The sequence below is a fragment of the Mastigoproctus giganteus genome, chromosome 8, assembly GCF_048544385.1.
Source record: "Mastigoproctus giganteus isolate SK-2022 chromosome 8, ASM4854438v1, whole genome shotgun sequence".
Lineage (NCBI taxonomy): Eukaryota > Metazoa > Arthropoda > Arachnida > Uropygi > Thelyphonidae > Mastigoproctus > Mastigoproctus giganteus.
Genome location: NC_143582.1, coordinates 111,343,036 through 111,369,547, shown reverse-complemented (window position 1 = coordinate 111,369,547; position 26,512 = coordinate 111,343,036). Strand labels below are relative to the sequence as shown.

The window sequence follows — 26,512 nt, the reverse complement described above, 5'->3', positions numbered from 1 at the left end:
GGTGCTCTAGATATCAACGACATCATCATCGATATTTTTCAAGAAGTTCCTCATGAGGATGAAGCAATGGAAGGAGGTCATTCTGTCGAAGAACATATTAACGATGAACCACCGATGAAAATAAAAGAAGCGCTCATACAAATCAATCGTTTAAAAATGTTTTTCGCCGCTGAAGAAGATACTGAAGGACTTTCGATGGTTTCTTCACTCCAAACAAATGTTGAAAACAAAATTATCAGCCGGAAGAAGGTGCAGAAGAAAATAAGTGATTACTGTATGTATTTTTCTTAAGACAAAGTCATAATATGCATAGCACAATTGTATGTATATTATTTACACAAATAATATACACAAATATGTATATTATTTACACAAATTTTCTGCCTACAGCAAAAATATTGTGCAAAATCTGTATATAATTTAATTTAATTTTACATTAAACGTTTAACGATTTTTCTTTATCTCTTGTGTATGTAATTGTATATTATTTACAAAAATATTGTTCAAAATCTGTATATATTTTAATTTAATTTTACATTAAATGTTTAACGATTTTTCTTTCTTTCTTTTTTTTTTTTTCTCCCTCAGACTTCTTGTTAGCGAACACTTCTCTCTAACGGACACATTTTCGTTCCCCATGGCTGTCCGTTAAAGGGAAGTTTCACTGTACTCATTCAGTTTATCAGCTACCTGAGCATCAATTTAACCCCGGGGGCTCACATCTGGTGAGTATGGGCTTGGCAAACCCAGGGTCCTGAGCTGGATATCATCATTCTTCTCTTTCTTGGTGGTTCCTTTCTACTTCTCTCTCTCTCTCTCAGGGTAGCTCGGGAATTTTTTTTTTTTTTTTTTTTTGGCTGGTGCAGCATAAGCCTCAGGCTTCCTTGTACCATGTGGCTAATAATAATAATAATAATAATAGTCAACCCATCTATGTTCAGGGGCTCACCTCTGGTGAGTATGGGTTGGCATACCCAGGATTCTGAGCTGGATACCATCATTCTTCTCTTTCTTGGTGATTCCCTTCTTTCTTTCTTTCTCTCTCTCTCTCTCTCTCTCTCTCTCTCAACCACAGGGTAATTCAGAATTTTTTATTATTGCTTGGTGTAACATAAGCCTCAGGCTTCCTTGCACCATATGGCTAATAATAATAATAAGTGGTCCAATCTGATTCATCCCTTTCCTTCTAGAGTTTACAAAAGCGAAGAACTCTTTGCTGTTTTTCTTTGTATCCTTTGCCAAATCTTTCTCGTAATCTGCCTTCGCCTGCCTAACCTCCTTTGTGACTTGATTACAGTCTAGTTTATACCTGCCATAGGCTTCTGTGTCACCTGATACTTTATATGCATCGCATACATTTTTCTTCTCTGCCATAAGCTTCATTAATTCATCTCACATTCATTTAGGCCTACACCTGGAACAGTATTTCTTAGTTGGAATGAAGTAGCCTAGTAGCGTCCAAAATTAAGTCCCTGAAGGCCTCAATTAAGTCCCTCAATATACGTGGTCTCAATTCTAATCTCAACAATGTCCATTACCACTTGCAGTCTGCCAAACCCCATGTACTTTTTCTGACAGAATCTCAGTTATCGGTTGATTCAACTACTGCTCATCTCAGTTGCCCAAATTATTCGTATGATTCCTTTCGCCTCAAAGGTGGTACATGTGCATATGTCCGTTCTGATATTCCCTGTCAGAGACTTGGCAATTTGGAATCTCCTCTCTTTGATCTTCTCTGGCTTAAAATCTCTTTACCTCATTTTGTCAAATTCATTTGTTGTCTCTACCGTTCTCCCAACTCCACTAATCACTTGGAGCTCTTTGACTTCCTCTCTTTGCAACTTGACTTTCTCCAGTCCAACTTTCCTAACAGTGAGATAATTTTCTTTGGTGATTTTAATGTTCACAACTCCAGCTGGCTTCTGTTTTCTAGTCACACCGACCAAGTAAGTCGAGATGCTGAGGCTTTTGCAATTACTAATGACCTAGCACAGATTGTTCATCTACCTACAAGAATACCGGACAATCCTAATCATACAGACAATACGCTTGATCTTTTTCTCACAAACAACCCTTCTAAGTACACGGTCGAAGTGAGAGGTCCTTTAGGCACTTCAGATCACAACTTGGTGATTGTCTCTTTATCTCATGGCTATTCCCAACCTCGTGTTGTTTGGCATTACAAGAATGCAAAATGGGATGACCTGCGAGACTTCTTCTTCTCCATGGTCGGATTACTGTTTCAAAACTTCTGATGTCAACGTTTGCTCAGATCGTGTCAGTGAAATTATTCTTGCAGGAATGGAATCCTTTATCCCACACTCCACTTTAAAATCTCGTCCTTTATCTAAACCTTGGTTTTCCAATAAATGTGCTAAGGCTGTTCAAGAGAAGAATGTTGCATATCGTAATTGGCTTGTTTCTAATTCTTCAGTTTCATTTTCTGCCTACACCAAAGCTCGCAACAATTGTAAAGCAGTTATTAATCAGTCCAAACTAGAGTTTGAATAGGCTAAGAGCAGAAAACTTGCTTCTTTCCCTAATGGTAGCTGAGCATTCTGGTCTCTTGCCAAAGCTATTGGCTGCAACCATCTCTGCTCCCACCTCTGTTCAAACCAGATGGTTCTGTTGTCACTTCAGCCAAGGATAAAGCTGACCTGCTAGCATCCCATTTTTCTTCCAGCTCATGTATTAATGATCTTGGTAAAACACCTCCTACCATTCCCAACACGCTCCATTCAATGCCTCCTGTGCTCTTCCGTCAAAAGGATATCAGATGGATTTTGATGAATCTTGATGCTAAGAAAGCTCCAGGTCCTGATGGTATTTCTCCACTTGTTCTGAAAACCTGTGCTCCTGAACTTACTCCTATTCTTTCCCACCTTTTTTCACTTTCTTATTCCAAAGGTGTTTTTCCTTCTGCTTGGAAATTTGCTCATATCAAGCCAGTTCCTAAAAAGGGTGACAAATCCCTCCCATCCAATTATCGTCCCATTGCAATTACTTCTACTCTTTCTAAAGTAATGGAGAAATCAATTAACTGCCAACTCTTAAACTACCTAGAAACCTTCTGTCTGATCAACGATCGCCTGTATGGATTCCGTCAGTGTCGATCCACTGGTGATATTCTGGCTTATGTTACCCATTTATGGACTAATTCAATGGAAAGGTTCGGTGAAACACAAGCAGTTGCCCTTGACATCTCAAAGGCTTTTGATCGTGTTTGGCATAAAGGTCTTCTAAAAAAGCTTCCATCTTATGGTTTGCCAACTGTTTTTAGTAATTGGTTATCCAGTTTTCTCTCCGATCGCTCACTGAGGGTGATGGTAGATGGCTCTCTGTCTTCTAACTTCTCCACTAATGCCGGTGTCCCCCAAGGTTCAGTTGTTTCCCCCACTCTTTTCCTCTTGTATATTAATGACCTTCTTCCATTGATTGGAAATCCTATCCATAGTTTTGCCAATCATAACACATTGCATTCCACTTTCCATTTTGAAAAACCTTGTCCTGCTCAATCAGCTTCAACTTCTCGAAAATCTGCTACCAATTCCTTAAATGCCGATCTTATGGTAATTCTCCAGTGGGGCAAAGACAACTTAGTTGATTTCAACCCTTCTAAAACTCAGTCTTGTCTTATATCTCGCAAAAAGGATTCTTCTGCTCCTATGCTTATCTTTAGTGACACTCCGATTTCTAGGCAAAATGATATATCTCTTTTGGGGATTACCCTGACTTCTAATCTCTCTTGGCACAAGCACATTACAAATATTGCTTCCTCTGCATCTAAAAAACTTGGTTTTCTCTTTCGCTCTCGGCGTTACTTTTCTTCCAAACAGCTGCTTACTTTGTATAAATCGCAAATCCGCCCTGCCATGGAATATTGTTCCTACATCTGGTGTTGTGCCCCCAAAACCTCTCTCAGGGTTCTTGATTCTATTCAGAAGAGTTAGGTTAATTAATGATTCATCTCTAACAGAGTCTCTCCACTCGCTTTCTCATAGACGCACTGTTTCTGCTGCATGCCTCTTCTACAGATACTTCCATGGGCACTTTTCTTCTGAATTGGCTTCTATAATTCCCACTCACTCTTTCAAAACAGTCCGAACACGTGCAGCCACCAGCCAACATCCATTTACTGTCCAACTTCAAACCCACAGAACCAACTTTTCATCTTCCTGATTTATTCATTCAACTGCCGTTTTCTGGAACAACCTTCCTTCATATGTATTTCCTGAAAATTACAATCTACAGAAGTTCAAGTCCAATGTCAACAAATATCTTCTTCGTCTTCCCAACCTCCAACCCAAGCACGGTACTAAGTACTATAGGTTCTAATACCTCTCGTGTTTGGGGTTCACATAAAAAAAAAAAAAAAAGTTGATCCCACTGTACAGAATTTAAAAACTGTCTGAGACCTCTGTAGTCACCTTTACGAAAGCAAAAGCCCTTCCCTTTAGCCATGAATTCCCACATCAGTACATTGTGATCACTGTCACCCAGTGGTTCTTTTATCTGCAAATTCTTAATGCATGAATAATCACTGCTGATAATCAGATCAAGAGTATTACTCCCTATGGTTGCCTCTTGAACATATTGCTGTAGAAAACAGTAATCGAATAAATCCACAAAAGTCTTGCTAGTGTGCAAGTGACCAATCCACAAGTTCCAGTCAGTATTTGGAAAGTTAAAATCCCCCATTATAAGACATTCTGATTTACTGGCCCACTCTATTTCTCTGCACAATTGCTCATTATACTGATCAGATTCATTAGGCCTATAACACACACCTACTCTCATTTTTCCTTTCCCAGTGCTTATTTCACATCAAACAGCCTCAACACTGCATTGTCCACCAACCTCAATTGGATGCACTTCCTTAGATTTTGTGTTTCTTAACTAACATCATAACCCCTCCTCCCTTCCTCTCCTGACTAATCTTTCTGTACATATTGTACTCCCGAAATTCCAATTCTGCACTGCTTATATCAGTGTGACACCACGTCTCTGCATTTGATGTCTTGACTAGCACTTCAAGCTCATCAAATTTATTAACTATACTCCTAGCATTGGTGTACATGCAAGTATACATGCACCTGTTCCTACTCTTAGTTACCCCAACATAGCCCATGTATTTACTTCTTCCACTATCACTCCCAGTAGTCCTGGAAATCTCCATTACCTTGCTTTTCAGGCTGCTGCTGCTCATTCTAATAGAAGCAGTGCAAGAATCACTTTTGCCTCTGCCTGCGGCCACTGCAAACGTCTTAGTCTGTGTTTTCCCTTAAGCCAGCAGTTTTCCGACCCACCTAACTAACATTTGCTGATGCTATCCGACTATGTCGATTGCATCAGCAAATATTCTTGCACCTTTCTATTTAATTGTACCCCATCTCTGTAGAAGCAGTCTCTCCTGTCAGTAAGCACAGACCAGGCTGAAATGTAGATGCAAAATACTCATTCAGTTTATCAGCTACCTAAGCATGATCATCAATAGTCAGCCCATCTATGTTAAGTGGTCCAATCTGATTCATCCCTTTCCTTCTAGAGTTTACATAAGTAAAGAACTCCTTGCTGTTTTTCTTTGCATTCTTTGCCAAAGATTTCTCATAATCTGCATTCGCCTGCCTAACCTCCTTTGTGACTTGATTACAGACATATTTTATTTGTGCCATAGGCTTCTGTGTCACTTGATAATTTATATGCATCCCATACATTTTCTTCTCTGCCACAAGTCTCATTAATTCATCTGACATTCATTTAGGCTTAAAAATGGAACAGTATTTCTTAGTTGGAATGAAAAGCCTAGTAGCCTCCAAAATTAAGTCCCTGAAGGCTCCCATTTAGAATTCAGCTTTGGTAACATCAGTTGATCCAACTGTATAGAATTTAAAAACTGCTTGAAATCCCTGTAGCTGCCTTTACGAAAGCAAAAGCCCTTCCCTTTACCCTTGGTGGTAGTTACATCTTTAAGCAAATCCCACATCAGTCCATTGTGATCACTGTCACACAGTGGTTCCTTTATCTGCAAATTCTGATTGCATGAATAATCACTGCTGCTAATCAGATCAAGAGCATTACTCCCTCTGATTGCCTCTCGAACGTTGCTGTAGAAAACAGCCATCCAATAAATCCACAAAAGTCTTGCTAGTGTAGTAGTAGTAGTGGCATGTGGTGCAAGAAAGCAAGTGTATGAGCTTATGCAGCATCAGCCAAAAAAAAAAAAAAAAATCACACCAATCCCTCCAAATATCTGTCCAGTTCCTCCTTAAACTTATTTAACCTATCAACTTCCACAGTGACAGATGGAAGTTTGTTCCAGCAATTAACCACCTGCTGGCTAAAGGCAAATTTCCGCACATCTATTCTACATCTGTCTTTTCTTAATTTGAATTTATGCCCCCTTAGGTTCGTAATCTGAACAAGTGGAAGGATCCCATCAGAATTCAGCGTGCTCAATCCATTCATGGCCTTATACACCTCAATCAGATCACCATGCAGGTGCCTAGTCTCCAGCCACTGCAATTTGCAGAACTTAAGCCTCTCTTGGTAAGAGGATCCCTTCATTCCCCTCACCAATCTTGTAGCCCTTCTCTGTACACGCTCAAGCAAATCTACATCCTTCCTAAAATGTGGCCTCCAGACCTGTACGCAGTACTCAAGGCGTGGCCTAACCATTGCCTTATACAGAGGGACAATCACCTCCTTTTCCCTGCTGCTAGCAAAATTCCTATATATCATTGACAAAACCCCATGATCTGCCCTGGCAGCCTGTCTGCATTGCTCAGAAAACTTCATATCTGACTGCACAATTACTCCCAGGTTTTTTTCATTTTCTACTGCCTTAAGTGTAGTACCACACGGTTGGTACTTTTCTCTGGGGTTACTTCTACCCATATGCAGTACTTTGGATTTGTCAATGTTAAACTTCAGTTTCCACTTCTCAGCCCATCTTCCCAAATTTTCTAGATCCTGTTGCAGTAGCACACTGTCATTACTGTCATTAACAACCCTGCCAACCTTTGTATCATCTGCAAACTTCGACACTAAGCCTGATATACCTTCATCAATATCATTGATAACTATACAAAACAACAGAGGACCCAACACCTTACCCTGTGGGACTCCACTAATAACATTAGTCCACGAAGAGCAGCACCCATTAATTACCACCCTCTGTCTTCTCCCACTCAACTATCCTTTTATCTATTGTAGCAACTTACCCTTAATACCATTCTGCTCCAATTTGTACAGTAGTCTTCCATGTGCAACGGTGTCAAAAGCTTTCCTGACATCCAAATATATGATATCAAAATTATTTTTTGCATCCAGTTCCTTTGTAACCACATCATAATATCCTATCAAATTTGTCAGACAAGACTTTCCCTTAACAAACCCATGCTGTATCTGAATTATTGCTGCAGTCTTGTCTAGATGATCCTGCAATGCATCTTTAACCAGTGACTCCATTATTTTACCAGGAACAGAAGTTAAACTTACTGGTCTGTAATTACTCGTGTCACCCTTCGATCCCCCTTTGTGAATTTGGGATATATTTTCATATCTCCAGTCTGTGGGGACCTCCCCTGAGTCCAAGGATGCTCTCATAATTATGGCTAAGGGTTTGCTTAGTTGCTTTGCTGCCTCCTTTAATATAACTGGATAGATCCCATCCACCCCAGATGCCTTTCTTATGTTTAACTTCAATAATTTCTCCTACACTTTGCTCTCAGTTATTACAAAATCATTAAGCACCCTGTTACAATTTGATAACCTTCTGCCATTTTCAAATCTTAATAACTCCTTATGTGTGAATGTAGATACAAAATACTCATTCAGTTTGTTTGCTATCTGAGCAGGATCATCAACAGTTAACCATCGAAATCAAGTGGACCAATCAGATTCATCCCCTTTCTTTTAGAGTTTATATAAGTAAAGAAATCCTTGCTGTTTTTCTTAGCATCTTTTGCCAAAGATTTCTCGTAATCTGCCTTCGTCTGCCTAACCTCCTTTGTGACCTGATTACAGACTAGCTTATATCTGCCATAGGCTTCTGAGTCGCTTGATAATTTTTATGCATCCCATGCATTTTTCTTCTCTGTCACGAGTCTCATTAGTTCATTTGATAACCATTTAGGCCTAAACCATGAACAATATTTCTTAACACGTTTGCTTCCGGTCATGAGTCAGCATGCTATCGTCAATAGCACGGCACAGAAGGAGGAGACTGCTGCCAGAAGCCGACTGTGTTTCCATAACGAAAAAGCTTTAAAATTGGTAATAAGGGATTGTTAGGTATACCATATCAATATTCAAGTGTCATATAAGCAGTTTCCAAAAGATTTTGAGATTCAAGCGCCAGCACGTGATAGGCACTGGAAGTCAAATTTGGCTTTAAATGCCGCATCATGCGCTGGCGCGTGGCACAAAAACTCCCTGTGCTTGATTGGCTACTGGGTAATGTGCCACATCCTATGCCTGAGCGTGATCGGCTCTTCAATACTGCTGCAACGTCACGCGCTGGTGCGTGATCAGCAGCGAATGTGTTAATAGGTATGAAACTTTTAGTAGCATCCACGATTAATTCCTTGAATGCTTCCCACTTAGAATTTACTGTTGGTAACATTGTCAATTGATCCCATTGTACAGAATTTAAAAACTGTCTGAGACCACTGTACTCACCTTTACGGAAGCAAAAACCCTTTCCTTTACCCCTGATGGTAATTATATCTTTAAGTAAATCCCCATCAGTACACTGTGATCACTGTCACCTAGTGGTTCCTTTATGTGCAAATTCTTAATACACGAATGATCACTGCTGATAACCAGATCAAGAGCATTACCCTCTCTGGTTGCCTTTCGAACATGCTGCTGCAGAAAACGATCATCCAATAAATCCGCAAAAGTCTTACTAGTGCGCGAGTGACCAATCCACAAGTTCCAGTCAATATCTGGAAAGTTAAAACTCCCCATTATAAGACATTTTGATTTACTGGCCCACTCTATTTCTCTGCACAGTTGCTCATTATGCTCATCAGATTCATTAGGCCTATAACACACACACACACACACCTACTCTCATTTTACCTTTCCCAGTGCTTATGTCACACCAAACTGGCTCAACATTGCATTGCATTGCATTACATTGTCCACCAATGTCTATTGGATGTATGCATTATAGCCATAGTAGCTTATGCGCCATTAAACCCCCATAACAACATATTGGATGTACATCCTTAGATTTTATGTTTCGTAACTAACATCATAACCTCTCCTCCCTTCTTTTCTCTATATCCTTTCTGTAAACATTGTACTTCCCAAATTCTAATTCTGCACTGCTTATATCAGTGTGACACCATGTCTCTGATATCCCAACAATATCTGCCTTTGATGTCTTCACCACCACTTCAAACTCTTCAAATTTATTAACTATACTCCTAGCATTGGTATACATGCATCTGTTTCTTTTCTTAGTTACCCTAACACACTGTTCCACCTATCCTTCTTACATACTTGTTCCACTATGACTCCCAGCAGTCCGTGAAACCCTAGCACTCTGCAGGCCGTCGCTCATTCTAATAGAAGCAGTGCAAGAATCACTTTTGCCTCTGCCTGCAGCCACTGTTAATCTTTTAGTCTGTGTACCCCCCAAGCTAGCTGTTTTCTAACCCACCCAGCACTGCCTCGACAGCATCAGCAAATATTCTTTCACCTTTTTTATTTAAGTGCATCCCATCCCTGTAGAAGCAGTCGGTCCTGTCAACAAGCACAGACCACACTAAAAAAAATCTTCTCCGTGAGCCTTGCACAATCTCTCCACGGCCAAATTGATTGACAAGGCTCTCTAATCATGTACTTCCTCTTGTCGTGTCTTTGCAGAATTGCAGACACTTTATATTCAACCCTAACTTACAACTTTTTTCAACATTGACCTGTACTTGGTGAGTAAATCTCCAGATCTCTTACTCTTAATGTCATTAGAGAAAGAGAATATCACCTATCGTGTACAACAATATCACCTTTTGTGCCCTTAAAAGATGATATCTTTTCTACAATGTCATCAACTCTTGCTCCTGGCAGACATACCCTGGTCCTGTTCCACTTATCCTTCTTGCATAGTATATTCCCTGTCTCCCTGACAATAGTCGCCAACAACTAGTTCCTGTGGGACCAGCACTTTCTGCTTTGGAGATTGCCTCTGTGTTGCTTGATGCACAGGAGTGAGCTCTGCAGTTGAACTGGGCAGCTGAGAGCTTGATGGGCCCCTCATATTAATTTCTTCAAAGGCATTTACCCTACACTTCAAAGTCTCATAGATACCCATCAAAACGCTGAGTTGACACTCTAGGCACCTAGCACACACAGACATCCTCCTTGGCTAAATCATAAACATTTCACACATTTTTTGAGACTGTGATGCATTGGAGAATTGCTCCCTTTGTTTCTTCCCTGAACCACAGCACTCCCACTAATCTGTGAATGTTGCTTCGCTCTATCTGTGTCATGATTTCCGTTTAATTACAATTTAATTAACAATGAAATTTAATAAAATTAATAAATATTTTTGATTAATTGATAATGACTATGATAATAACAATACTATACTAAGCTAACAGATTCCTAATACAGTGCTTCGTATTATGCTATCTAGTTTTACGTTATACCTTACGCTATCAGTTCGAGATATATATACATTACGCTATTTCTTATCAACAACAACATGGCGGCTAGTTAAACAGTATTAGCACCAACATCGGTGAGTCGTAACTTCCAAAAATCACTAGTTAAATTCAAAAAAAGGAGCTAACGAACACTACTAAATCTATTTAATATCTTTGTAGAACACAATGTAGTATGTTAATTAACAAAGAATATGGTAAAAATATCAAAAATACTTATCCTTTTACAGCAGCCAAAAATCCACTGACTGTTCTCTTCTCTGAACAGAGCACTTGATCATATAAACAATGAGAGTTCTTGTGAGATATACCCACTCTAACGTAGGCCCAAAGAGAGAGAGAGAGACCGTAATTCTCATGTGAATTAGAGAATACCTTTAGCATGTAATGAGCGTTCACACATATTGGGTATCACCCTTCCATTCCAAAAAAGGAAAAGAAGTGAGTTTGTTTATAATTCTTAGCTAGACATCAGAAGTGTGTAGCGATGGGATAATTCCATTTCTATCACATGTTGTTCAAGTGCTTGGGACGTGAGGCCTGACTTCAACATCCATTCAGATGCTGAGATTGAATAAATTTAGGGAGAAGCTTCAGGCTTAAAAGAGAGCCCTTGGAAGACCCACAAGTAGAAGAGGGAGGAGGAAGTCATTCCTGTTGTAACTTGAGTGTTGTGTGCGATTGGTGTTACATAAATGTTTGTTTGTTTTCTAAATGATTTCCTCTGCTAATTCTCATCCACACTAGATAACACCAGAATTAGGAACAAGACATACATAAAAGATTATTGCAGCATTAAAGATGAAGTTACCAGTATCGTGGAGTCTTCGATGAAAACACAATGCTAGTCCAGACTATGGTATATTCACTTGAAAGCTTCCCCCCTTGAATATTGAGGGTATAGAGATTGGGTCCTATCAACTGCTAGATGCTCATTTTGGGAGCAAAGCAATGGGGAACAATATAGAGGGTGGTCCGTGACAATGTAGCTTTGTAACACCTGAACGCTGTTGTGCCAAAATGGGTGGCTTAACATAACAATCCCTCCCTAACACTGGTGTAGTAACAACTAGCACTAACAGTGACACCTCCCCATAACACTGGTGCCATGACCAGTACGTCTTGGTTTACCAAGCTTCTCGGATAAATGAAATCAATGTATTAAATGCATGAAGAAGAAACTGTGGAAAACAAAAAGGAAATGGTTTCTAGTGTTTTGGGAATTTGGCAGAGGGAATCTTGCTTTTCTATTTGAATTTGCTTCTTTTATTACTATTAAAGTTGAGTAATGATGAATTGATTAGCTTTGATAATGCATAGTAATGAGTGGCAACAACTTTTGAATCTGCCCAGTTGTATTTATTTAGCTCAAAGGAAAAATGTGTGTATAACAAAGTATTCTCAAAAAAAAAAAAAAAAAAAATTGTTATAGAAATGAATTTGAATTATTTAAGATAGTCGGTTTCTGCTTATTGATAAGATTAGGGTTATCATTCTTTTGTTAATATAATAAATGATATATGTAGGCATAAGAATAAATAAGGTTGGGTTATCACTTGGGTGGTATTATTTATAACAATCTTCTGAATATGTAATTTTTCTGATCCGTATCAACATTTGACAGTCCGATGCTCACTTAAATAGTGAGGGTACTAATTGATTCCTTTACAGATGCATTCACATTATATACATACATGCATAATAAAAAAAAGAGGGAGGGATTATTATTACGCACAAAATGGAGGGATCAAATTTAGAAATAGAACTGTTATTTCCAACACAAACTGAAGTTGTGAGGATTAATCCTCTTTAGATGAAGGACCACTGGTCTCACTTTTCTTTGAAGCATTAGAAGAGCTCACAACCATTGCAAACTGGTCAGATAGAGAGAAAATAGCAGTTACAAAATCTGGATTGAAGGGGCAAGCAGCTGAGTTTTTATCTCACTCGCTTGAATCGTGGTCAGAAAAGAATTTTAATATATTTAGGGAAGCTGTCACTCATTTTGAGAGGCCTGATTCCCTTATAACACAGTTACAGCAGTTCAGCACAGCTAAACAAGAAACTAGCGAAATAGTAATCCAGTTTGGGATGCATTTAAGAAACCTACATAGATCAGCTTTTAAAGCAGAAAATGAAACACTGAAAGTTTTAATTCTAAGGGATCAAACACTTTCAAACACTTTTGGCCCAATTTTTAAGCAGACTGAGTTTGAAGCTGAGGCTTGTTTGGTGTTGAGCCAAAATCCATCTACCTTCCAACAAGCATTTAGAAATTGCAATGCATGAGGAAGAAAATAAGGGGTTAACACAAGGTAAACAAGCTACTTTAAATGTAATTAACACTCAAGAAAACAAGCTACTTTAAATGTAATTAACACTCAAGAAAAAAATTTCAAACATATTGGAGCTGGTCGTCCAAGAACAAACTCATGCTTTGTATCACTCATTACATAAATTATCAAAAGGTAACTTTGATTTAAATAGTCTAGAGGCAATTGTTTTCTTTTAGTAACGAATTTCAGTAATACTTAATGGGAATTGACCGCCAGCTGGAAGAAACCAGACAAAATCAGAATAATATAATCCATGTTACTTACCTATTGATTAAGAAAACATGAAAAACTGATACAGTATGCTGCTCCAACTGGAGAAATATTAAGAAATCAAAGAGCTCGCAATCGGGGGATATCAAGTTACACATGAAGCAACAGTAGACTGCAGGGGACATCTCGAGGTCTTGTAAATAGCAATAGAGGTGAATGGTATGGAAACCCCTCCGGGTTGCCGCTTATCTTCACACCGAATGAAGATCACACTTGTTGGTCTGCTTATCAAAATCAGTCAGTCACTGGCAATAACTACACTGGTGTGCAACAAGTTGGAAGGTCCTCTGAAAAAGAATGAATGGACAGCTCTGTTGGTAATAAGGTTATGAAGACAGACAGGATGGAATCGCCTTCAAACTGATGTAAATTCAAACACATTTCATGGAAGACCCAGAGAAGAGCTATATAGGAGTAATATAGGGCAGAGACAAAGGCAACCTAGGGTAATATTAAGTAGGCAGGTGAACCATGTGGGAATTGCTTTTGCTCTTCAGATTAACGATAGAGTTGAGCTGGCTTGAATTGGTTTTTTCATAAGCGAGGTGAAATCTGTCTTAGTTCAAGGCATTCTAGCTAATTTTTTGTAGATAGTAGTGCTTCTGTTACTCTTATTAGTGCAGAAGTATTTGATAACAAATGTTTGGAGCAGATGGAGAGGTGAATGGGAAGTGGGTTCCCCTCCCCTTTTATTTGTAAGCTTGCTTTCTTGCATCATATGCCACTGCTAATGCTAAGAAGGTAGAACATAAAAAGTCACTGAAAGAAAGGTCGCCTGATGTTACTGTAGGTGGGATCATGGGTAAACAAAGTTCTCTTGTGCATGAAAATCACTGTAGATCTGACTTCAGATGTAAAAACATTTATGGAAGATGTGCTTGTAGTGTCACATACATTGGGCAAGAAATGTCAAGTTGTACTTGGCTTAGATTTACTAAGGGAACGTCAGTTTATCTTAGGTTCAGGAAAGTATCCTAAAATCGGTTCCACTGGAGATTTGCATGAAAGAAGTGTGGGGGTTAGAGAATGAATTTTTGGTGACTCTAAAACCAGCATAGGAAAATTGACGTCTAATTATATTATCCTGCTCTCACACTTGAGTCTGTACTAGCAGTACAATGCAAACAAGCATTTTTCACAGGTAAAATAGTGCTATTGGAGCCTAATTATAATTTAAGCAGTTATGATTTGGTAGTCAGATGTTCATTGGACAAGTTTCCTAGGATAGAAAGGTGACAGTTACAGTAGCAAATTTGTCTGCAGAACCGTTACATTTTCCTAAAGGGTATGGGGCTTGTGAGATTAGAATGTATTAACATGAAAATGGTTAATTTTGCAGGTGAGTCTCAGTGACAAAAATTAACTAATTTACTGCATAAATATTGGGATGAATATTGGGATGCCTTCGCTAAATCTCCATTGTGGCTAGGAGACAGTCTTCAGTCCTTCATCGGATAAAACTTACAGATGACACTCCCATTAAACAGCAAGCATATTGTACACCATACGCTTTGCAAGAAGAGATGAATAGGCAGGTAGATGACCTGTTGGAAGAAAGTGTGATCTCACCTAGTGTCACCTTTTGCTGCTCCGATAGTGATGGTGAAGAAAAAGGATGGTTCCTTTTGGATACACATTGACTTTTAGAAGCTGAACACTAAAATAGTGGCAGATAGTTTCCTGATCCCTCAGATTATGGAAATTCTAGATGTTTTAGGGAATGTTTGCTTTTACAGTACGCTTGATTTTCAATCTGGTTTCTCATTTGTAGCAACTGTGCGCTCAGCTGACAAGCATAAGACTACTTTCAGTACAGGCATCTAAGAAACTGCCGTTCCACTTTTTTAAGAGCTATGCCAATTGTGCTTCAAAACTTAAAAAAAGGGCATCTTCTGCTATCTTGATGACAATGTCATAGCTAGACTAGAGTTGCTATTTATGCAGACTAGAGTTGGCTTTTCAGTGTCTTCACAGTATGATCTCAAACCATCTGTGATTTTTTTTTTTAAGCAGGAAATTACATATCTTGGTCATCATGGCAGCTCAGAAGGAGTCTGTCTAGACCATATTAATGTCTCTGCCATCAAGGAGTCTTCACCCCAAGGCGGCGAAACAGGTTAGGTGGTTTCTGGGAATGATGGATTTTTATAGAAAATTTATCAAAGACTATGCAGAAGGACCTCTACCATTAACCAAACTAACAAAAAAAGGTTACACCCTTTGTGTGGAATGAAAACAATTCAGGCTACCTTTGAGAAGCTCAAAACTGCTTTAATATCAGAACCTTTATTGATCTGTCCAGATTTCTTAAACCCATTCTTTGTGAGTGTAGACTAGCAGTTATGCAGTCGTGGGAGTCCTCAAGCAAGAAATAAATGATAGTTTGCACCATCCCATAGCTTATGTAAGCAGGGGTTTTAAAACAAGCTGTAAAGTGTAGTACAGTTGAAAAGTAGAGTCTGGCTGTTCTTTACTCTGTAATGCAGTTTAGACCCTCACTTCAAAATCACTAGTGACCACGTCCCATTGCAATATTTGCTTCAACTTAAGAATCCCGCTCCTAGGTTGACTTGCTGGAACCTAATGCTGTAGGATTATGATTTTAAGGTAGAATACAGGCCTGGAAGAGTGCACTCAAATACAGACTTCTTATCTCAACCTGTGTTAGAGGATGTTACCAAATGTAATGACACAAGAAATCTATTTCTAAACAAGTTGCAACAATGTCGACTGGCATCACTTTGAAACTCTAGTAATGCCAAGGAATGCCACAAAAGAGCTAATGAAATCTTTGCAGAGGGAAGAAGATTTTCAAATACACTGCTTAATCACACAGTTTGAGTCAAAGGCGTAGTCCTTAATGAAGATACCAGACTTGTACTATTTAAATGACAGAATACTGTATCATTACACTTTGCTCAATGCAAAATCAACTCGACATCAACCTTTTGAACAATTAGTGGTGCCACATTCCTTAAAAGTGGAAATACGGAGGGTTGATTCAGCCTTTTGGTAACGATTTTGACAGTCCTTTAAAACTACGAAATTCCGTGAAGCCACCACCGGTTGTGTTCTATTTGTTTTCCCTGCTCATGGACTATCGCATGGCATCGCAATTTCTATTGAAGTAAAGCCCATTACAAAACTACCAAGTCGATCTTGTCCCATTCCTGTTGGCAGACTTTCCACAAACCTTCAACAGTTCTGGGGCGGTGGTTTCCGAAAGCTATTTTCAAGTCTGCATGTGCAAAAATCCATGGGTGCAGCATAATGTGATTTCACAGGTATATCTTCAAACGAATACCTGTCACCGCTTCCATTCTCCGTAAAAAAAAAAAAAAAAGGCACGGGTGGAACGTGACTGTGGCTGGACACCTTTTCAGCATCAGAACTGTACAATGTGGGTATTTCACGATCAAACAACGGCTATAGAACTTCAGTCTGGTAGTACACTGAGTTGACTTTCACGTTTTTACGACTCTACTCAACTCCAATTTGTCATTATGACAAAAACCGGCTACAACCATAAAACCTCAGCCAAAACTTTCCTTGCACTGATACGCCCATGTTGGAAAGGCCTTATCACCCTGTGGACTGTAATAAATTGCCCAAATTTTGTTGCAGTAGAAGAGGTACACCCATGCTTCGTCCAATGTTGCTGCGAATTTCCATCTTTCAGCTGCCAGATATTTTTCGTAGAGTTTTTGAGCATTTACCCGCCGCTGTGCAATGTGCCTTGCTCCTAGGTGGTGTACGAGGGCCTTTTGCTTCTTCTCCAGTTGCAAATTTTCATTGATTATGCGAAAAACGGTTGACTGGGATGTTCCCACACCTTGATCCACACATTTTTGATTGCATTATAGTTGAATTTTCATATTAATGCGTAAAAAACAGTTAAATATTGAAAACAAAAATTGATGTACTAATACTTGCAAATTTAAAATTTTATTTACTGCACTCTATTTCAGAAAATGTGGGTTATTAAAATTGTGTATGATCTATAAAATATTTAAGGGCAAAAGCCTCATGCTACAAGATAGAATGACTAACGTATGGGTAAGTGCAAAAGCATCAATTAACATAGCTATCTACCAAAGTAGTTAAGTTAAATTGGCATCGTTTTGATTATATCTCATGTTGTGAATACCTTCACAACGAGTTGCCATGGTATTGTACTACCTCGAATAAGTAACACTTCGCCAAGAGAGAAGACTACTGTTACTTATTCTTGGCGGATACTACTACCCAGACGTATAAACTATAAAATATTTAAGGGCAAAAGTCTCATGCTACGAGATATAATTACTAACGTATGGGCAAGTTTATAGTTTATATTACTTGCACATCTTCAGGCATCTCTCATATTGTGAAGTTATACTTCATACCTAGGTTGTCACTACTGCAACACCAGGGTACCTGCTTGCCCACCAATGAAGAGCTAAGAAGCTTTGAAATGGTGCCATCTGGGTGGTGGTATATGCCAAGAATAAGTAACAGTAGTCTTCTCCATTGGCAAGGAGTTACTTACTTGAGTACAATACCATGACAACTCATTGTGAAGGCATTCACAATATGAGATATAATCAAAACAATGCCAATTTAACTTAACTACTTTGGTAGATAGCTACGTTAATTGATGCTTTCGCACTTACCCATACATCACTTTTTTTTTTTTTTTTTTTTTTTTTTAATGAAAACCCCAAACATGAGAGGTATTAGAACCTATAGTACCTAGTACCGTGCTTGGGTTGGAGGTTGATAAAACAAAAGAAGATATTTGTTGACATTAGACTTGAACTTCTGTAGACTGTAATTTTCAGGAATTACGTATGAAGGAAGGTTGTTCCAGAAAACAGCAGTTGAATGAATAAACGAGGGAGATGAAAAATTGGTTCTGTGAGTTTGAAGTTGGACAGTAAATGGATGTTGGCTGGTGGCGGCACGTGTTTGGACTGTTTTGAAAGAGCGAGCAGGAATTATAGAAGCCAATTCAGAAGAACAGTGCCCATGGAAGTATCTGTAGAAGAGGCATGCAGCAGAAAACAGTATGTCTATGAGACAGCGAGTGGAGAGACTTTGTTAAAGCTGAATCATTAATTAACCTAACTGCCCTCTTCTGAATGGAATCAAGAAGCCTGAGAGAGGTTTTGGGGGCACCACCCCAGATGTGGGAACAGTATTCGATGGCAGGGCGGATTTGCAATTTATGCAGAGTGAGCAGCTGTTTGGAAGAAAAGTAACGCCGAGAGCGAAAGAGAAAACCAAGTTTTTTAGATGCGTAGGAAGCAATATTTGTAATGTGCTTGTGCCAGGAGAGATTAGAAGTCAGGATAATCCCCAAAAGAGAGATATCATTTTGCCTAGAAATCGGAGTGTCACCAAAGATAAGCATAGGAGCAGAAGAATCCTTTTTGTGAGATATAAGACAAGACTGAGTTTTAGAAGGATTGAAATCAACTAAGTTTTCTTTGCCACACTGGAGAATTACCTGGAGATCGGCATTTAAGGAATTGGTAGCGGATATTTGAGAAGTTGAAGCTGATTGAGCAGGGCAATTTTTCTCAAAATGGAAAGTGGAATGCAATGTGCTATCATCGACAAAACTATGGATAGGAATTCCAGTCAATGGAAGAAGGTCATTAATATGCAAGAGGAAAAGAGTGGGGGAAAGAACTGAACCTTGGGGGACACCAGCATTAGTGGAAAAGTTAGAAGACATCTACCATCACCCTCAGTGAGCGATCAGAGAGAAAACTGAATAACCAATTACAAAAAACAGTTGGCAAACCATAAGATGGAAGCTTGTTTCGGATTAGGAGACCGTTGTGCCAAACATGATCGAAAGCCTTTGAGATGTCAAGACCAACTGCTTGTGTTTCAACTGCAAGACCAACTGTTTCCCCGAATTTTTCCATTGAATTTGTCCATAAATGGGTAACATAAGCCAGAATATCACCAGTGGATCTACACTGACGGAATCCATACTGGCGATCGTTGATCAGACGGAAGGTTTCTAGGTAGTTTAAGAGTTGGCGGTTAATTGATTTCTCCATTACTTTAGAAAGAGTAGAAGTAATTGCAATGGGACGATAACTGGATGGTAGGGATTTGTCACCCTTTTTAGGAACTTGCTGGATATGAGCAAATTTCCAAACAGAAGGAAAAACACCTTTGGAATAAGAAAGTGAAAAAAAGGCGGCAAAGAATAAGAGTAAGTTCAGGAGCACAGGTTTTGAGAACAAGTGGAGAAATACCATTGGGACATGGAGCTTTCTTAGGATCAAGTTGTGTCAAAATCGTTCTGACATCCTTTTGATGGAAGACCACAGGAGGCATTGAATGGAGGGAGTTGGGAATTGTGTTAGGTATTTTGCCAAGACCATTAATACATGAGTTGGAAGAAAAATGGGATGCTAGCAGGTCAGCGTTATCCTTGGCTGAAGTGACAACAGAACCAACTGGTTTTGACAGAGGTGGGAGCAGAGATGGGCAAAAGTTGCAGCCAATAACTTTGGCGAGAGCCCAAAATGCCCTGCTACCATTAGGGCAAGAAGCAAGTTTTCTACTCTTAGCCTGTTCAAAATCTAGTTTGGACTGATTAATAATTGCTTTACAATTGTTGCGAGCTTTGGTGTAGGCAGAAAACGAAACTGTACACTGACACGATCTGAGCAAATGTTGACATCAGAAGTTGACATCACTTGCGTCGGCCCTGTCCTCATGTTCCTGCTGTTAAAGTTAGTCTCTCTCATAGCTGTTTCAGTGATTGGTGGACACACCCCAAAACTGACAAAATAATGGATAAAGTAATAGTTTTAGGAAGTGCTTGATATTCATTCTTATATAAATATCAAATAAGGTGAGGCACAAGCAATTTAGGGGAATTAAAACTGATAAGACTGGTCTTTTTCTTAAGCCTTAGAGTAGTAAAAAGAAATGCACCACTTACTATTTAACATGACATTATCTCTGTCACTTGCTTATAACTCTCTTTATTTACAGAATTCTTAATTATATTAGTTTTTTTTTTTTTTTTTTTTTTTTTTTTCAGATATTTATATATATAATTTCATTATAGTGACCTAATAGAGCCACTTTTTTCTTTTAATATTTTAAGGTAGTTATATTGAAGACACAACTCAGTCATGTTCTGTCAGAATAATATAAATGAAACCAGTACAAATGGAGAAGCCATTCCTTTTTGTTCATCAGAGGATAAAGTAAGAAGGCTTAACAATATGCTTATACATTTAAGTATTTTGTTATTTTTTAAATTCACAGATTGCTTTCAGGAGAGAGTCATGCTGTGTAACAAAACATTTTTTGATTTTTCTGTTTCTCAATTTAACTATACACGGTAATTTTGATTTTTGCTATACAGTTACAGTATTCCGAAGGAATTGCATTTTGACTTTTTCACAATTTCTCTGTAAACTCTGCAAATACAGTCATAGCTGATTTAATTAAGTGGATGTGTCCCTGATTATCACTTTGTTAACAAAAACTTAAAAATAACAAGAATAGGGGCCTTTTTCCAATATGCAAAAATAAATGTTTTTAGAATTTGTTTTTAAATTCTAAATAAATGGTACATGTGTGCACTTCAGAATAAAAAAAAAAAATTCTTGAAACATGTTTAAATGTTTCAATAAAGCTTTTTTGGTGGAAAACCAAAAAACACTGAATGAGCAAATTTAAAATAATTACATAAACAAATGAATATAGAAAGCTGTGTTTTTCTTTGTTTGCATGTGCATTTTTTTTTTTAATGAATCTAGCATCCAATTGCTTTGTATTCTTTAATTTTTCATGTTTTAATTTTTCAATCATATGAAGTCTTTTTTGTTTATGATCTCTCCAAAGGAATTCCTTCATTAGTTTTTGTAAAATGCACAGTTTATTCTACTACTTGTAGTTCTTCATTTGTTATTCAGCAAATGTTTTCTTGCCATTGTTATCCTATAACTCTCGAATATTGTCATTATCGAGCTCTTGAAAGTTAACTTTCTGTACTATTTGCATAATGTCTTTATTAATGGTAAATTTTTCAGACTCTAACGTATCATTTTCTTGTACTATTTTAGGTCATATCCTCTTCTGAAGCATTAACACGTTGCTGTTAGAGAGTGCATTAACATGTTCCTGAGAGAGAGAGAGAGAGAGAGAGAGAGTGCATTCAATGTGCATAAATTTTGGAATGTTGAGAAATAACATTCAGAAATCCTCAAAATTCAGAAAATTTATAAATAGTGATTGAAAAATCTGGAATTCATAGTTAAAAGCAAAAATTACTTTGATTGAGAATCAGGAAAAAAACTCAATTTTATCAGAAGTTTATTCTGTATATGTAAACTAACCTCAAAACAAGCAAAAATGAATAAAAGTGTGTATCAAACTATAAACAAAAACAAGCATTGCTACTCTTAGCCTAGAGTAACCTGAGCAGTTAACATGTGCCTTTACTTTTATGCCACCTGTATAGTGGCTGCCTACATACATTATGGCACAGCACTTGGGTGCTTTTTGAATGCCGTTATGCTTAGGCACAGCAGTTATAGTAACATTTGATGCCTATATGGATCAAATGCAGCAAGCATGTTAAGACAGTGGCCTGTTACTTCTTACAAGGATCGCTAATGTATTGCTTATTGCCTGATTGCTGTTATCTAAAAATTCTTTTATTTATTTTTGTTGATTGAAATTAGCTTTGATTAATTAGATAAAGGTGCACTTTAGGTAGGTGGCCTTAAATGTGGCCATAACGTCTTGATCCATTGCTTGTATAAGTGATATCATATCATATCACTTATACAAGTGATATCATTAATTCTGTACATTGGGATCAACTGATGATGTTATCAATGTTGAATTCTAAATTGGAAGCCTTTATGGACTTAATTTTGGTGGCTACTAGGCTTTTCATTCCAACTAAGGAATACTGTTCGAGGTTTAGGCCTAAATGGATGTCAGATTAGACCTTGAACAGTATTTCTTGTGGCAGAGAATAAAAATGTATGGGATGCATATAAAGTATCAGGTGACACAGAAGCCAATGGCAGATATAAACTAGTCTGTGATCAAGTCACAAGGGAGGTCAGGCAGGTGAAGGCAGATTACGAGAAATCCTTGGCAAAGAAAAACAGCAAAGAGTTCTTTACTTATGTAAACTCTAGAAGGAAAGGAATGAATCAGATTGGACCACTTAAGGTAGATGGATGGACTATTGATGATCATGCTAGGGTAGCTGATAAACTGATTGAGTATTTTGCATCTACATTCACACATAGAGTTATTCAATGAGGTTAATGCCAGTAGTTTATCAAACTCTAACAGGGAGCTAAGTGATTTTGTAATAAATGAGAGCAAAGTGGGGGAGAAATTGTTGAAGTTAAACATAAGGAAGGCACTTGGGGTGGACAGGATCTAACCAGTTATATTAAAAGAGGCAGCAAAGGAAGTAAGTAAACTTACTACCTTAGCCATAATTATGAGCTTCCTTGGATTCAGGGGAGATCTACATGGACTGGAGGTGTGCAAATGTATCACCAATTCACAAAGGGGATTCAAAAGGTGACACAAGTAACTATAGATCTGGTAGTTTAACTTGTGTTCCGGGGAAAATAATGGAATCACTGGTTAAAGAAGCATTGCAGGATCATCTAGACAAGACTGCAGTAATAGTTAAGACCAGTGCTTTTTTTTGGGACGGTACCTTTATTAACAGTAACGTGTGACATTTGGATGCAATGCACTTCGAAATTTGTAATATTCCGTAAATTTTTTTCACATGTTTACCAGCTAATCAAATGAGCTTCAAATTATTTAACTAAATTTGCATTTTTTACTGTCTATTGTTAAGATATTTACTATATAAAATTGTATAACCATTTTTATAATTCTAAATTACTCAGTTGGACCACTGTTTAACGAAGTCCTTTTATAGCAAATTATTTTTAATTCTCCTTGGAAGTTACATTTAAAATAGTTTCCGTTGAGCGAAGAAAATTTTCATATAGCGAACGGATTAGGAGAGAATTAACGCGGTATGCACTGTTCACATTTCTGGCCTTCAGGCAATTTAGGCAATTAGTGCTGCTGCACGAATTAAGAGAGCTAAAGGGATTACCATTCTACAACTTAGTGGTATCTGGTAAAACCTATCCGACCACCTGTCCCACATACGGAGAAGTCACGTTGGTGAAGAGTGAGCAGTCCAAGGTGTATTCCCAATGGTTGGACACTGCAGCGGTATCCAACCTTTTCCGATACAGTGGCCATATTCAAAAAAATTCAAAGTTAGATTTCTTTAGTGTGTTACATTTTCCATATCTTGTTGCATGTAAAAGTAAAATTGAAAATATTCAAAACTTTTATTAAGTACAATACACAATTACATTTACTGAACAAAACATTTAATGAGAAATTTTTTGATAATTAACAAAATTTAAAATGCTGTTTTAGTTCACTTTCCTCGTGGGACGTAGGTTTGGACACCTCTGTGAATCAACTGTAAGTGTCCCATTTGAGAATTAGAAAAGTGATTTTCTTTTACCCCGACAAATAATCATCTGTTGTTTCGCGGAAGTGCGTTATCCACATTTTTCAAATTTTCCCTATCTCTGTTTACACGGTCACTGAATGTACCTGAATGAAGTACCTGAATGACGCTGTCATTTTGAACAGTTTCAAAAAAAAGAAAAGAAAAAATTCAAATTTAAGAACTAGTGACAATATACCGATGACGAGAGAAGGAAAATGAGAACAATGAAGTTATTAATTCTTCTAAACATTAATTGTTGGCATTTGGTGAAAATGAAGTTAGAAAATTGTCAATTAGATTACAGTTAAATGCAATTCGGGGATACCTAATTGATAAGATGGTTTTGGAAAAATTGAAGCATTTGATGAATGCTCTGAGTAAGATACAAATTTCATCGAGTAAATCTGAACAAGGATTTTCACAAATGAATCTGATCGCCAGCCCAACCAGTGCTTCGTTGATGACAAAAACAGTTTCTTCACTACAGTTTCTTAAAACTGTAGGCCCACCGCTTTGACCCAGCAAAATATGTCGATTCATGGTTACTTCGGAATCGTCATTCAGCAACTGACGCACAAAGAGGAAGAAAAGAAGTCAGCATAGGATGTCCGATGTGAACTTAATGAAAATTTGGAATATTCTACAAAAATTTTATTATGAAATTATTTTTACTTATTTTACTCACATTTTACTTATTTTTTTATATACCTGAATAATAAATTTATGCTTAATAAATTGTGTTAATATACTTAATTTGTTGTTCTTATTCTAAAAACATTACTACTAAAGTAAGAATATCAGGAAAAAAATTTTTTAGAGTACTTTATATATCCCTTTTAATTTTCAATTTTTCCTGATAACAAAGAATCAGTACTGGCACCTATTTTTTTACAAAAAAAAGCACTGGTTAAGACACAGCATGGGTTTGTTAAAGGGAGGTCTTGTCTGACCAATTTGATTGGATACTATGATGTGGTCACAAAGGAACTGAATGCCAAAAATAATTTTGATATCATATGCTTGGATTTCAGGAAAGCTTTTGATACTGTTGCACATGGAAGACTGCTATACAAATTGGAGAGGTATGGCATTAAGGGTAAGTTGCTACAATGGATAAAGGGGTGGTTGAGTGGGAGATGACAGAGTGGTAATCAATGAACACTGCTCTTCGTGGACAAATGTTATTAGTGGAGTTCCCCAGGGTTCGGTGTTGGGCCCATTGTTGTTTTGTATATTTATCAATGATATTGATGAAGGTATATCAGATTTAATGTCCAAGTTTGCAGATGATACAAAGGTTGGCAGGGTTGTTAATGGCAGTAAAGACAGTATGCTACTCCAACTGGATCTAGATAAGATGAGCAAATGGGCTGAGAAGTGGCAGCTGAAGTTTAACATTGACAAATGCAAAGTACTGCATATGGGTAACAATAACCGAAGAGAAACATTACCAACTGTGTGGTACTACACTTAGGGAAGTGGAAAGTGAAAAAGACCTGTGGGTAATTGTGCAGTCAAATATGAAGTGCACTGAGTAGTGCAGGTCTTGAAGTCTTGCCAGTGATATATAGGAATTTTGCTGACAGGGATGTGATTATCCCGTTATACAAGGCTATGGTCAGGCCACACCTAGAGTACTGTGTACAGGTCTGGAGGCCTCATTTTAGGAAGGATGTAGAGTTGCTAGAACGACTACAAAGAAGGGCAACAAGAATGACGAGGGGGAACAAATGGGCGATCTTACCAAGAAAGGCTTAAGTTCTGCAAATTGCAGCACCTGGAGAGTAGCCACCTGCGAGGTGATCTGATTGAGGTGTATAAGGCCTTGAATGGGTTGAGCAAGCTGAATGCTGATGGGATTCTTTCTCTTGCTCAGATTAAGAACTGAGGGGGCAAAGATTCAAATTGAGGAAAGACAGTTGTAGAATAGAAGTGCAGAAATTTGCCTTTAGCCAGCAGATAGTAGATTGGTGTAACAGACTTCCATCTTTTGTTGTGCAAGTTGATAGCCTAAATAAATTTAAGGCTAAGCTGGACAAGCATTTGGAACAAATGGAGGGGTGAAATGGGAGGTTTTTTTTTTTTTTTGGCTGATGCTGCATAAGCTTGCTTTCTTGCACCATATGCCTCTACTAATGCTAATGAGCTCTTCAAGAATGCATCTGTGTCATGGTTTGAAGAATGGCTCAGACCAAGTCTAATAGTAATAATGCTTTTGGGCCTAAATTATTTTTTAAGCAGTTGCATTTTACAGTAAGACAAAAAAGATATAAACAAGTCACTAAACAAATCCATTGGTACCCAAGCCTTTCTGTTGGATTTCCTTATCGTGGATAAATTACGTTTGGAAAAAATGAAATTGGTAAATGAAATCTGGTTTAAGTTTCATATCTGCTTTTCAACCTAAGTAGGTGGAGGTTGATCAAACAATCTTTAGCTGTTTTTAAAGGCCTGAAACTTCTTTTGTCTTGGGAAATAAAAGTTTTAGAAGGCAACCGCTTTTCCAAAATAACCCTGTTTCACCAATTGAATACCAAATTTAGAGGATATCTGCCTTGTTCCACCACCGTTTTTAGTGGCATACAGTAGACTGTCGAAATATTTGCAAATTGAGATCAGATGTTTATTTGCTAAATTCACCATTTTGAAAGTGAATTCTGTACTGATATCATGGATTATACTACTGCTTT

At 37.9% G+C, this 26,512-nt stretch overlaps 1 protein-coding gene across 4 annotated transcripts in view; it reads left to right on the top strand.

The window, feature by feature from the left end:
- The window catches only part of qm (geranylgeranyl pyrophosphate synthase quemao), a 262,140-nt gene that overhangs the window by 17,310 nt on the left and 218,318 nt on the right, over positions 1-26,512 (top strand). For 3 of the 4 annotated variants that reach the window (XM_090379637.1, XM_090379638.1, XM_090379636.1), the window contains exon 2: positions 20,400-20,502. In XM_090379637.1, the coding sequence (XP_090235763.1) occupies positions 20,428-20,502 (75 nt within the window). In that variant the 5' untranslated portion in view covers positions 20,400-20,427. The remainder of the gene's footprint in view (positions 1-20,399; positions 20,503-26,512) is intronic. The other variant, XM_090379639.1, reaches the window with a different exon arrangement.